The sequence below is a fragment of the Prunus dulcis genome, chromosome 3, assembly GCF_902201215.1.
Source record: "Prunus dulcis chromosome 3, ALMONDv2, whole genome shotgun sequence".
NCBI lineage: Eukaryota > Viridiplantae > Streptophyta > Magnoliopsida > Rosales > Rosaceae > Prunus > Prunus dulcis.
The window spans coordinates 18,788,235-18,800,249 of NC_047652.1; the positions used below are offsets into that span (position 1 = coordinate 18,788,235).

General features: G+C 36.4%; 2 protein-coding genes across 3 annotated transcripts; both read right to left on the bottom strand.

Annotated features, from left to right (window-relative positions):
- Positions 1–531: 531 nt before the first annotated feature.
- LOC117621343 (nucleobase-ascorbate transporter 1) lies at positions 532–6,154 on the bottom strand. The gene is made up of 14 exons (XM_034351761.1): positions 5,978–6,154; positions 4,800–4,897; positions 4,512–4,688; positions 3,810–3,910; positions 3,650–3,725; positions 3,111–3,170; positions 2,832–3,019; positions 2,649–2,745; positions 2,361–2,447; positions 2,085–2,143; positions 1,896–1,987; positions 1,466–1,543; positions 1,221–1,381; positions 532–1,042 (listed from the first exon to the last, which is right to left on the bottom strand). Exons 1-14 carry the CDS (start codon positions 6,051–6,053, stop codon positions 830–832), a joined length of 1,563 nt encoding a protein of 520 aa, XP_034207652.1. The 5' UTR covers positions 6,054–6,154; the 3' UTR covers positions 532–829.
- Positions 6,155–8,702: 2,548 nt separating this feature from the next.
- Positions 8,703–12,006, bottom strand: LOC117623568. Of its 2 annotated transcripts, XM_034354596.1 has the most exons (7): positions 11,619–12,006; positions 11,398–11,457; positions 10,756–10,894; positions 10,200–10,266; positions 9,505–9,576; positions 9,292–9,357; positions 8,703–8,973 (listed from the first exon to the last, which is right to left on the bottom strand). In XM_034354596.1, exons 1-7 carry the CDS (start codon positions 11,677–11,679, stop codon positions 8,839–8,841), a joined length of 600 nt encoding a protein of 199 aa, XP_034210487.1. In that variant the 5' UTR covers positions 11,680–12,006; the 3' UTR covers positions 8,703–8,838. The 2 variants fall into 2 exon arrangements, with proteins under 2 accessions (XP_034210487.1, XP_034210488.1); XM_034354597.1 differs by lacking the exon at positions 10,756–10,894 and having other exon boundaries at positions 11,390–11,457.
- Positions 12,007–12,015: the final 9 nt, after the last annotated feature.

Genomic DNA, 12,015 nt, shown 5'->3' on the forward strand with positions numbered 1-12,015 from the left:
TTTTGGACCATAGTGGTCGCTTACCGTTGGATGTAAATTCAACAGTTCACTTAATCTTGCATTCATTTTAAGAAATTTTTTTGAACTATTTGATTAATATTCAACGGTGGGTGACCACAATCTCTTGAAATCTTGTGGTCTAAGAGATCAAGACTGTATTGATTAATAACCAAATAATGATAATATATCAATCTTCCTCTGAATCATATTAATTTGGCATTGCTGTATTGTGAAAATAATCGATGTCAGATTTGCTGTGAGATAAAGCAGTTTGGCATTTGGTAAACTTTTTGTTAAAAGTGTTGTTAGTACTAATTCCCACGTAATATCATTAAACCAGCACCTCTTTGAAACTAATTCTCTCACAACAATTTTTAACAATAAATAATTTTCTCATAGTTTACCAAACAGGCTGTGCTTCTCAAAATTTAAAAAAAATCGCTTATCACCCCAAACAAGCAATGTCAAACTGGCACTAAATCAATTTTACTTGGGACAGAAAGCAAATGTAAAATCATAACGACATAATACTTCCTTGGCTAATTTTCAAAACTTTGGTTAGAGAAAGAAAGAAATTATATTCCTTCATTATTTTGGGCTACAAAAAAGAAGACATGGATGAAATGCTCTACAATTTCCTATTCTGGACCTAATGACAGAGGCCCACTGAAAAATAGTGAAGCAGAAGAAAAATTCGCATTTGCTAAGATAATCCTTGGATTGGACATGCTACTACTACACTAATGGAGATGGATAATCATTGTTAGAATATTGGAATTGGATAGCTTGGCTCAAGTGTCGGTCTCAACTTTCATCCAAATCCTGCCTGCTACGTAGGTGGGAAGAATCTGTTGAGATTAAATGGCAAAGTGTAGAACTCTTCATTTCTGTTGTCTCCTCTGAATGTTCTGAACTTAACCCACCATGGCATCCCTCTATCTTTCTTTGATTTTTCCACCTCTAAGGTGTTGTCGAGAAACACCGCCACGATCAACCCCACCGTCGGAGGAGAGGAGAATATGGTATTCAAAAATGCATTGAACTGCAAACACACAAGATTATAATATCAATGGCCAAAGAGTTGCAAAAGCCATTCTTTGAATGTCCCATAGCTTATTTTAGTTCAAGCAAGATGAACATGTGCTTCATTTACAGATATCTAGTTATATCGTAGACCTTAACCGGAATGAATACTAGAGTTTTGTTAGGATATAACTCACCCATCCAGCGTTGGTATGGACGAGACCATGGTGCGAAGGATTCCAATATTCGTTGAAGAACCGAGGGACAGATATCCCAAGGAACAGGGAAAGCCCAGTGATAATGAGGTTTCTCATAGAGTTCATGTTTGTGAACTGAAGAAATGACAATCCTACTGAACCTGCAAACAGGCACGGAATATTTGTGAAGAGAGTGAGAGAAGAAAATAATAAGTAATCTTACTTAAGCTTGCGTTGTGACATACCCACGAGGCCGAAGACAACACAGTATAGTGCTGCATATATTGGGAAGGGTATAGATGCAAATACAGCCCCAAATTTACCTGCAAAAGGATTAGAGAGGGAAATGAATCATGGACAATCTTTTGAATCCCAAATGAGAAACCATTAAGGCTGACTACTATATGTAACTTTAGCTTTATTAAAATCCTACACTTGAATACTATAGCTAAAATCGAAAGGGAAGAGAAAATGCAATGGCAAAGACTTGATTTCTCTTCAGACCCTCAACTTTTGAATGGAAACGAACATGACATTCTTTTAGATTTCTTTCAAGACCAAGCCATTAGATGTGGAAGTTCCATATAAAAGGATATCCGTTGAGCAGCTAAGAATTGCATTGCTCCCAATTAGGACCTGAACTTCCTTGAGTCTCATAAAGTTAATAATACTGACCTAAGATTGAGAAGAATATCATGAATCCAGCAGAAATTTGAACAACTCTACGACTTCCAACTCGGGTCAGTCCAAGAAGTCCTACATTTTCCCTGGTACAGATGATCAAGATCTTAGTAAAAAAAAAAAAACTTTAAATGGGAGAAGACCCCAGAACAAGCTTTGCAGAAATCTATTGTGGTGTCTTACACAGAAACAGTAGAACCAGTGCCTGTACCAAAAAGTCCATCAAGCAAAATGCCAATTCCCTGAAAATGATATATATAAAAAACCAGTCAGCTTTTAAGCAATGCACATAGTGATTTAGAAGTCAACATATTAGAATCACCATTAGATCCCCAGAAAAAAAATTGTTATAATGAGAGTTGCCTAAACAATATTCTATATCTTCAATCTTTGTATTATATTCATGATGCTCGCCTGATGTATGCCACAAAAGTCACAAGTGTTTTGAGACTAGTTCACCTGCCAGCCAATACCCCGGCTCAATACATAAGCAGGAGGAGGAGTGGCAATCGCCAATCTTGATGCTGCCTTGTATGCACCTGTTGACTGCAATATATAAGTAACTGTCAGGACTCACAAAATGCTTTTGATGAGGCAGTCAGTCCTATTACAGAGACATGTAAAAAGAGGAAGCTGACATATTCCCAACTCTTAAGCCACATAACAAAGATGGCAGACTAAGGCTTGTCATTGATTAGTGAAGCAATGTGGCAAATCATAAATATAATAAAGAACAATAATAAATACCTCAACCATTGAAACAAGAACAGCTGACATCATTGCGAATGAGTGACCAGCTGAAAATGTAGGAGGACCCCACTGCAGAGGATATGGGAACTTGAACCTGATATGGCATAATAAGAAAAGATCTCAAAACCAGAAAATATTCAGAAGGCACATTATGAGAAGGCAAATTCTTCATTGGCATACCATGGGGCAGTAGATATGAGATTTTCCCTGTCTGTACGGCAGCTGATTTGAGTTCTAACAGGTTTTTCACGGTAAGCCCCACCGGCAGTTAAGATAAGGGAATAGATCCAAATGATTGCGACACAAAACAATACTGGAAACCGCTCAAAAATAGGGACACCTCTAAATGGTCTCACATGCTTCAGATACTGAGAATAAACAAACCAAAACTCTCATGAAGGACGAAATGATTAATACAAGTGTCAATAAAATGATAGTGCAAAATGCAAAAGCACTTACTTGGGACAAACCAATGACCAACAACAGCATTGGAATTCCAATTTCCACACAATTTCCCAACTGAAACAAATATTGAAATTATATACTAGCATAATTTCCAAAGAGAAGGAACTACAAAATTTGCAAAAGTGGAATGTAAGGTATCCATCAGATATATATATGGTAAAAAGAACAAACTACATGAAGTATGCTTATCTACAAAGTCACAATGTTCAGTTCTCATTAGGTTTTAATAATTCGGTCGAAAATAAAAATACTACGTAGGGATTCTGCAGGAAAAGCTGGGATGTTCAAATTTTCATTGAAAAATTCATTGAGAGGGTAAATACTCTATGGAAAAAGGTGAAAATTTTATATGCTGAAATCCTCAGATTGGCCCTCTTGAAGTTAGCTTCCGGAATTGTACAATATTCTAGAACAAATCGATGGTGATTGTCCAGAAAAAGAAATGTTGCTCCTAAAGAGGCACTAACCACATGACATGGAAGCTCATTTGGGGTCAACTGAATGGAACAATACATTGTCATAGAAAAACTCACCGCAGGAAACCCCCGCTCAAACAATCCCAAGCCAACCAATCCAACTACAGGTGCCATGCCAAGTGGACTGAAAAACCTGCAAAATAATCCGTATGATGCTGTCAATCTTTTATGATTTAGAAGCTTAAACTTTTCACTATATCTTCTACTATTAGCATACCGTGAGAAGAGACCCCAAACTTGGCTGTAACCCAGAATGATTTGTATGCTTGAAGCTACAATTAGAGCTCCTTGGATAGCACGCATTGTTTGAATAAATCTCTGCAAACCAATGACATGGGAAGATCTCTTTCAATACCCTACCAAATCAGAAAGGTGCTTAAGTACAATTGCTGAATAGGAAATAAATGCAGAAATATCTGATGGGATTGAGGTTTACATTTTACATGAATTGTAATATCAGGTCACAAAAATTATGAATCAAATGAACTTATCTGACCTCTTATTCAGTCTTGTAATGACTGATATACATGTAAAAAGAAAAAAGAAAGGCCAACGGCTTATGCAAAGATTCCTGAACCAATGTTAAGCTCCTTGATATGATGCATTTTAAATGATTTCACCAATTCTGGAAGTTATCACATTTAGCCGGGTAAGCTTGCAATTAAGCTTCCTTTCTGCATATTCCTCTCAAAGGCAGGTCCTTCCCAGCAGTGAAACCATGGGTCCGCCTCTAAGAAGAGGTTGATACTAAAGGTACCAATCCTTCCGAAGCCAGCTAATAGTAAATTAGTATATGAATTCTTCTTTCTTAATTGGTGCATTAAAATGCCATGGTATTGTTGATGCATATATTTATTTCCACAAGGTTCCCAGACACACTTCCAAGGGGGTGAAGGGGAGTTCTAGGAGAGTTACTTACTTCATGGGGTTCAATAATCCGTTGCAGTTTGGAGTCGCTTACAATATAAGCTATGGGAATGACATAAGAAAAGGAGCCTCCAACTACAGTAGGCAACCTGGTTCCAAAAAGTGCTTGGAGAAGTGTGTTAATTCCAGCTACAAAGAGGAGTGTTTGTATGACTCGTGCCTTATCACCCTGGTTGAGAACGAGAAAATGGTTAAGATAACAGAAAGAAGAAAATTTTATCAAAGTGACTAAACATGATTGCGAGATTAAAGTTGTTAGTTTGCAAGAAGACGGGCTTACATCGCTTCCACCCATTGCAGGGACAAGGGCTGAAGGAATCATTACACTTGTACCCAGCATCATGATGTAGTTTTGAAATGCTAGAACTATGGTTTCAACTGCAAAACAGAATTTCAAAATTATACATATAAGCAACTTGCATACTTTCTCAATACCCCTAATAATCTATCCTACAGGGCAAACATTTCTTTTCTTTTTTCATTTTGCCAATTGGTCTTGAGTACTAAACCTCAAGAATGCACATATTTATCATTAGATGCCATGTCTAAAGCATGATTATTAACACGTGCGTGCCAGTCACAATTCCAACATCATCCTTCTTGCCACTAATGATGCACAATAACAAAATATTAATCAGCAGCAGTTCCACAAGCAATGGAGAAGCTTTTCCCTGATGGGCAAATTGGTAACTACAGTCCACACATTACTAAATTCTTAACATAAAGTATTACCCTGATGACTACCAAACTTCTGTTTGGTAACCAAGAAATGAGAAGACACACTCATTACACCATCAGTAGCACTTTAAGCTACAGCTTCAACTTGAGAATTTCCTAATATGTTGCTGCATTTCACAACGCAAGTCCTTTAACTTGTAATGATGCCACATTAACCTTTTTATTTTCGGTCAAGCACGATGTGACATCAACTTACACCAACCAATTACAAATTTAATATTCCCAGCAACCAAACAAAGCATATAAAATAATCTGTTCCAAGTTCTAAATAATGAAACCGCATGACCCACCAGTCTGATAGCGATACACGTTCAAATTCCAATATTTTCTCGTTACTTATAGAAATACACGCAAAGAAACAACGTTTTCTTGAAAAGAAATGTTTCTCATGCTCACAATGTGAAGTTAAAATGCCACATTGCTTCAAATTATAGTCGATGAAGAAATATCAAATACCAGTAACTACAATCTCAGTAAGCACTAAAGCTTCAAACTTGACAACAAAAACTTAAAAACCCACAATCCCATATCTCTAAAACAATGTTCTTTGGCACTAAAACCCCATGACCAGATTACAAAAAAATGGAGGCAGATATAGTCACAGAGAGAGAGAGAGAGAGAGAGAGAGAGAGAGAGAGAGCTACTGGAACAACACGCCCATTTGTTATTCAGATACTTAGTGTAGAGAAAGTGAAAACAAGAGACAGAGAGAGAGCATACCCCAAGGAGGGTTGGAATCTATGCAATACTCAAGGTCTTGGAGCTGTTCCATGGGAAGGTGGGTAATGTCAGCCATTGGTGAAGCAGATGAGCTGAGAGTGCTTTCCACACAACCCAGGAATCAAAAGAAGAAGAAGAAGAAGGAATAACAAAGTAAAGTGCAGATATAAAGTGAGCACACAATAAAAGCAAGTGAGCTAAAAATAAATAAAGGCACAGAGAAAAGAAAGAAGGAACAACATGCAAAGCAAAACACAAAGCCTCTCTGTGACGCTCTCTCTGCTGTCGTCGGCTAGCCTGCTCCTTTAAACAGTTTGAGATTACACATTTACCCTTCCCTTTCGGGCCATTGCTCCTTCCAACAATTTTCTGATGGAATAACTCCGAAAAAGACGCTTTTATCCCTATTTTTTGTTGTACGGCAAATCTTTTGATAAGGTTTTTGGGGGCCCAAGGAAAGGATTTTCTATCACTCTATGACTGTTGAGTACATCCATAACATCACCCTCCAATGTTTTTTTTTTTTTTTTTTTTTCCAATAAGTATTCATCACTCTACCAATTATGACTTTGCAAGCATTGGGTTACATATATATTTTCATTTCTTGTCCCACAACTTTCTTTTGAACAAGTTGAAAATTGTATTTGTCACGCGTAGGCAAATAATTTGGGGCTCTCAATTGAGGTGGGATTCATCAATCAAAGGTTAACAAGTGTAATTATTAAATGAAAAATGCTAATTATATATAGTCGTCACGTGTATATTTGAGTTCTACATTAATCAATAATTGACAATTGTCTAGGTATCGATTGTAACTAACAAAATAATTAACAAAACCAACTACAGCTCTCTATTTGAACTTCAACTATTGGTTAAGAGAAGGTCATTGTTGGTAATACAGAGAGTGAGTGATGGTTGTAGGTAGGTAAAGCAAGTTGTTGAGCTGCATTATGGCTCATTTTCAGGTGAATGATTTACCATTGGAGTTGAAAGGCATTTAATGACATTAATTGTGTCTTGATTTTGAATTTGGATTTTTCCCTTCTATTTCTTTTGCGATTGAAAAAAGAAAAAGGAAAAAAGTGAGAGAATATATGTGCTGGGCCTGCTAAAGAAGGGCAATGGAGGTAAATATGTAGCGGGAGGGGGACCAAATTTATAAAGGGTCAGCATAAAGTCAAAGAAGGAAGGGTGGCGGGGTTTGCACGTGCGGGTGAGTGAGCTTTGGGCTAAGGAGACTTGCCTCTTCTCTCTCTTTGCTGCCCTTTTATATTCCCACTTCCCAGTTTCCCAGCATGAGCATGACATTCCATTCCCCACAAAAATCCGATTCCCGTGGAGGAATTTGAAAAACAAACACAACCCATTTCTAACCAAAACCATATCTGAGCTTTTCTTTCGTTTTCAAACTTACAAGATAAGAATCTCTTAAAAAAAGCCCCTCTTTCTCTCTCTATCTTCCTCTATCGTGGACTTGGCTTGGTTTGGATGCATTGCCAGCCTAAAATATAGGGGGCCTTCAGCTTTGGAACTTTTTCAAATTTAAAAAAAAAAAAAGGAAAATATTTTCCTCCTCCTCCTGTAAGTAAGAACTTCTACGTTCCTACTAATGACAGTATAACATGTGTATATAAGTTTTTCTTATTGTGTTTTTGATGAATTAATTTTGCACATGTATCAAACTGTAATTAAAGACAAATTGTGCATAGGACAAACCGTAATTTGCGAAAAATATGAGCATATCTTCCAGTGAAGGAAGCAAGCAGTTAAAAAAAAGAAAAAATAGATAGGGCCGATATTTTGGGTATTTGTAAGTCCTTTTATTCGTAACAAAAGTTTGCATGAGGCCACCTGAATTGAGGTTTACGAACAGATAGGACAGATTGTATACTGTATGATTGCTTGTACTTACCAATGAGAAGAGGGCCACCTCCACCACCAGTTAAAATAGTCCTGCCATCGTAAGAGACTATTGAAAATTACATTGCTATGCAAGTGTTGGATGGTATATTGTGCATACATCATACATGTCTGTTATTATGGAGAGATTATAAAATAGTACGATATACGGTCACGTGCTATAAGATTGTTATTTTTAACATATGAGGTGTTATTAGTAAGGTAAGGACTTCTTATTTTCTTTCTTTTAAAAAAAAAAATTTAAAAAAATTTGGGTGTTTTTTTAATCCAAAATTTTGAGGCACAATCAGGAGAGTAATGTAATGGCTTGTCTTCCTCACTCATTTATGGCAACAACTATCATCAATTATGTGCCAGAGAGAGAAAATATCAGCATATCAAAAAGAGAATAAAGTCGGCTCAGCTGCTCAGGATTTCAACTTTCTCCAACTGAGTTGTCACTCCCCGGTCTCCCTATCAATTAATCCAGCAAGGACATCTCTGCCTCTGGGCAATAGTGCTCTCTTTGATTTTTAAGTTTGTTCTCCAAATTCTAAACTTCAGTTATGCACTTGATTAACTCTTCTTCCTATACGAAGAAATATTATCAGTTGACCACATGGGAGTGGTCGATTCCTAGTAATGCATACAAGGCTCACATGCATCAACGACTAGAAATTGTCCACTGTTGGTGACTATGCTCCCAGATACCTGTAATTGTGATCCATTTGCCAGAAATGAAGGCTCTATTTGTTTGCATCTATATGGATAAGCTTGTCAATCAGTTGTTGTTGCAAGATTAGAGAGGTGGTAAAAAGAATCAAAGGTGAACCCAGAAACGAAGCCTCTATATTTGCTTGCTATCTTGCATTGTATACAATTTTAAGAACTCTACAAATGAACAGGTTGAGTACAACAAATGAGGTGCCCAACTTTTAACGAATCAGATGAAATTGTATCTTTCATTCCATTTCTTTATCAGGTCCAATATACATGGTGCAACAAACAGAAACGAAAATAAGCAGACATCCGAAAATTCGACCAAACGATGGAGCAATCCTTGAGGAACCAATGCCCCATAATTGTGACAGGGCAGCCTGAAACAAAGAAAAACAAGAATAAACTGGGTAGCATTTTCTGTGGTTAAAAGGTTCTCCAGAGTGTTGATGAATCGTGGCTAACATTTTAACCAAAATTTCTTCTCATGTTCATTATGCATTTTCTTTTGTTTCTTTATCTGATTTAATATAGTAATTATTGCCACTTTCTAGATTTTCCAATTGTGTTCTGTTTCCTCATACCAAACAGCCCATACTTTTACAAGATCTCATTCCCATCACATTTTACATGCACTTTCATCCCAATTAAGAATCAAAATCATGTGAGTGATAATTAAATTCAAACAGGAAAGTTACCTCCATGTATATAACATTTGCAACTTTGCTGGTTTTCTCAAGCTGCAGTCCACGAGCTAAAAATACCTGAAATTGACCACACAAGTTGAGAAGTCCATAACTGCTGGAGCATTATCGGAGAAAAAGAAGTCTATAGTTGAGTGCATGCTTCATTGCATCACAATTCTGTGTGTGACAGAAAAAGATAGGGAAAAGAAAAGTTCAGAACAGCACCTCTGCAAAGAAGGCCAGAACACCAAGTACAAGCATAACTGAAAATGAATAAACATCCGGGAAAACAAACTCCTGAAAGAAAAGAAAAAAAAGTAATATTTAGCACACCTAAAAATTGCATATAACATCAAAAGAACAATAACAGGAAAGCATTGAAGCTAAATGTATGACTCACAGCCATTACGAAGTCAAAGCGTTCAACTCAAAAAATTGCAAAAGAAACTAATAACAATAATCTAGAGGAGATATCTGTCTAGACTCTGCCAAGGCTTCAACAAATTATACTAGATAACACTGGAAATGCACCAGAAACAACCCCTCTCCAGCTAGCCCACTTGTTTGTGAGAAAAAGATATCATAATCAGCATCAATTCATAACCATAAATTCAACAAGAAATTAATAGCCGCCATAATAATCATTCATTTGTCATAAAAGTCAGCATCTGTTAATCATTTATAATCAGATAGATCTCTATGAATTGGTAACAGAAAATAAATCTGGATAACATCATACTGGCAAGATTTTGAATCTCCCCTCCCCCTCCCTTGAATAAAATAAAGATTAAAGATTAAAAAAAGAGGTAAATGAGGGTTTTAAGTTGCTAGGCAATCAGTGATATATTAAACAAGGAGTGTGGCAGACTCGAAATAACAACTTTATAAAGCACAGCGTTGCAACCATGACATCAACTTACCTCAAGGGCAAAAAGACAAATTCCTGAAGCAGGACTAGCCAGTATACCAAATGAAAAGACTGTCAACCTGAAAATTGAACAGAGAATTTATCTAGGTAGTTTTACTACATAAAAATAATTTTTCGGAAATTTCCAAGATAGCACTTGGATGCAATAGAATGTTGTGTTTACCCCCCTGTATGATGTACATTTTAGAAATGCAACATAATATCATATAATCTCTTACATGCTTTTAATATTTTCTTGCCTTGATAATCATGGAACTGAAACAGTTATAGACATCTTAATTAAAGGTTATGCTCTTTGTATAAACCCCATCTGAAACTGAAAAAGAATTCAGCTACATAAACGGTCTTGAACATAATGGGATAGTATGGCAATGTTCCAGTGTTAATGGTTTTGAAGATAAAAAGAAATATCACATTATCATCAATTTCATATTTGCTCAAAGTTTATAGCATTAATCAAGTGAAACATAATTGAAAAGCGCAGAGAAAACTTATTAACCATTTTCATGCAGGACTTAAATTTACAAACAAGCAATCAGCTATCTTACAGTGGCTGATCAGATGCTTTTGCTCCAGCCCTTGTAAGACAGTAGCTGATTCCGCCGGTTATTGATGAAAATATACCGGCTAAGATTGCATATATATGGCTGCTTCCCTTGACACTTGTATTCTTTCCTCCATTTTTATCTAATCCTCATGCATAATTCCAGAGTTAGTATTCCAGAGTTCGAGGAATAGTGGTAGCAAACACCCAAATGTTACATTATTTCATGCTAGTGTCTTCTACATGCCCATTTCTCTTACAAGCATTAATCTGCTCAAGGTTAATAGGCAATAATGAACTAGTTTCACAGAATTTACTGAAATATGATCCATGCACATGTATTACTAACCGTCACTCATACATACAAATCTAAACCTTTTTTTTGTCAAGAATCTTATGCGTAGCGTTCTCTCAAAAGGCATATAGAGGGAGTGAGACACATATACGCTTTCTTCCTCATTTGTAATAAAGTATACATGTACTTAGTGGACTACTGTCTCGGAGTTGTTTCCTTGCAGAAAGTGAAAAGGCAAGATTAACAGGATGCATGCATGTGTCACACCTAAAATTATCTATACAATTTTATACATATCGAAAGCATCCACATCTAGTGTATAATATAGATTATGTTAACTCACTTCTGTACCTTGCGTAGTAAGCATTTGTCGAAAAATGAAGAGCACACCAAAGAAACTGCACGCAAGACCTGGAGAATGAACGACAATTGACATTGGAATCACTTCCTGACTATTATAGTTAAAGAAATTCTTCCAAATTCTAACAACTTCATAAAGGACTCAAATATGCAACATTATCTTCAACCTAGAGTAAGAATAAATAATTATAAACATTACATATATTACATACCTCCAACATCTGCAATTTTATACTTCTCATGTAGAATGACTCTGGCCACAATTGAAGCCATAATTGGAGTGGTAAAGCTCAATACAATAGCCTGAGACAAAGGTAACCTTTGAATGCTGAAATGAAAAATGAACCAATTCTAGTTATTTCTGTGGTGTTTACACATTACAGAAGCAAGTTTTAAAGCGCCGAGCTCCGAAGCTGTCTGAAAAGCATTTCAAACATACTGTAGCGGACATGAAGAACATCAGACAGATAAACAAACTTAGAAATATAAGTTAGATAAATACTTGGAACGCTCTAAAACAATAGCTGTTCCATTAGCCAATGGATGCATTAGGATTTCATCTCTTCAGATCCTACAGTATCCTAATTTTCTGCTCTTCATTATAAGATA

What these genes read in the sequence shown, in the direction of transcription:
- LOC117621343 (XM_034351761.1), bottom strand. Translation starts at nt 6,053, where the DNA reads ATGGCTGACATTACCCACCTTCCCATGGAACAGCTCCAAGACCTTGAG. An exon ending in CTCATATCTACTGCCCCATG is followed by an intron (nt 2,746 to 2,831) that starts GTATGCCAATGA and finishes ATGCCATATCAG; the next exon opens with GTTCAAGTTCCCATATCCTC. An exon ending in GATATTCTTCTCAATCTTAG is followed by an intron (nt 1,544 to 1,895) that starts GTCAGTATTATT and finishes ATCCTTTTGCAG; the next exon opens with GTAAATTTGGGGCTGTATTT.
- LOC117623568 (XM_034354596.1), bottom strand. Translation starts at nt 11,679, where the DNA reads ATGGCTTCAATTGTGGCCAGAGTCATTCTACATGAGAAGTATAAAATT. An exon ending in TTTGTCTTTTTGCCCTTGAG is followed by an intron (nt 9,577 to 10,199) that starts GTAAGTTGATGT and finishes CTTTTCTTTCAG; the next exon opens with GAGTTTGTTTTCCCGGATGT. An exon ending in CAAATGTTATATACATGGAG is followed by an intron (nt 8,974 to 9,291) that starts GTAACTTTCCTG and finishes TCTTTGTTTCAG; the next exon opens with GCTGCCCTGTCACAATTATG.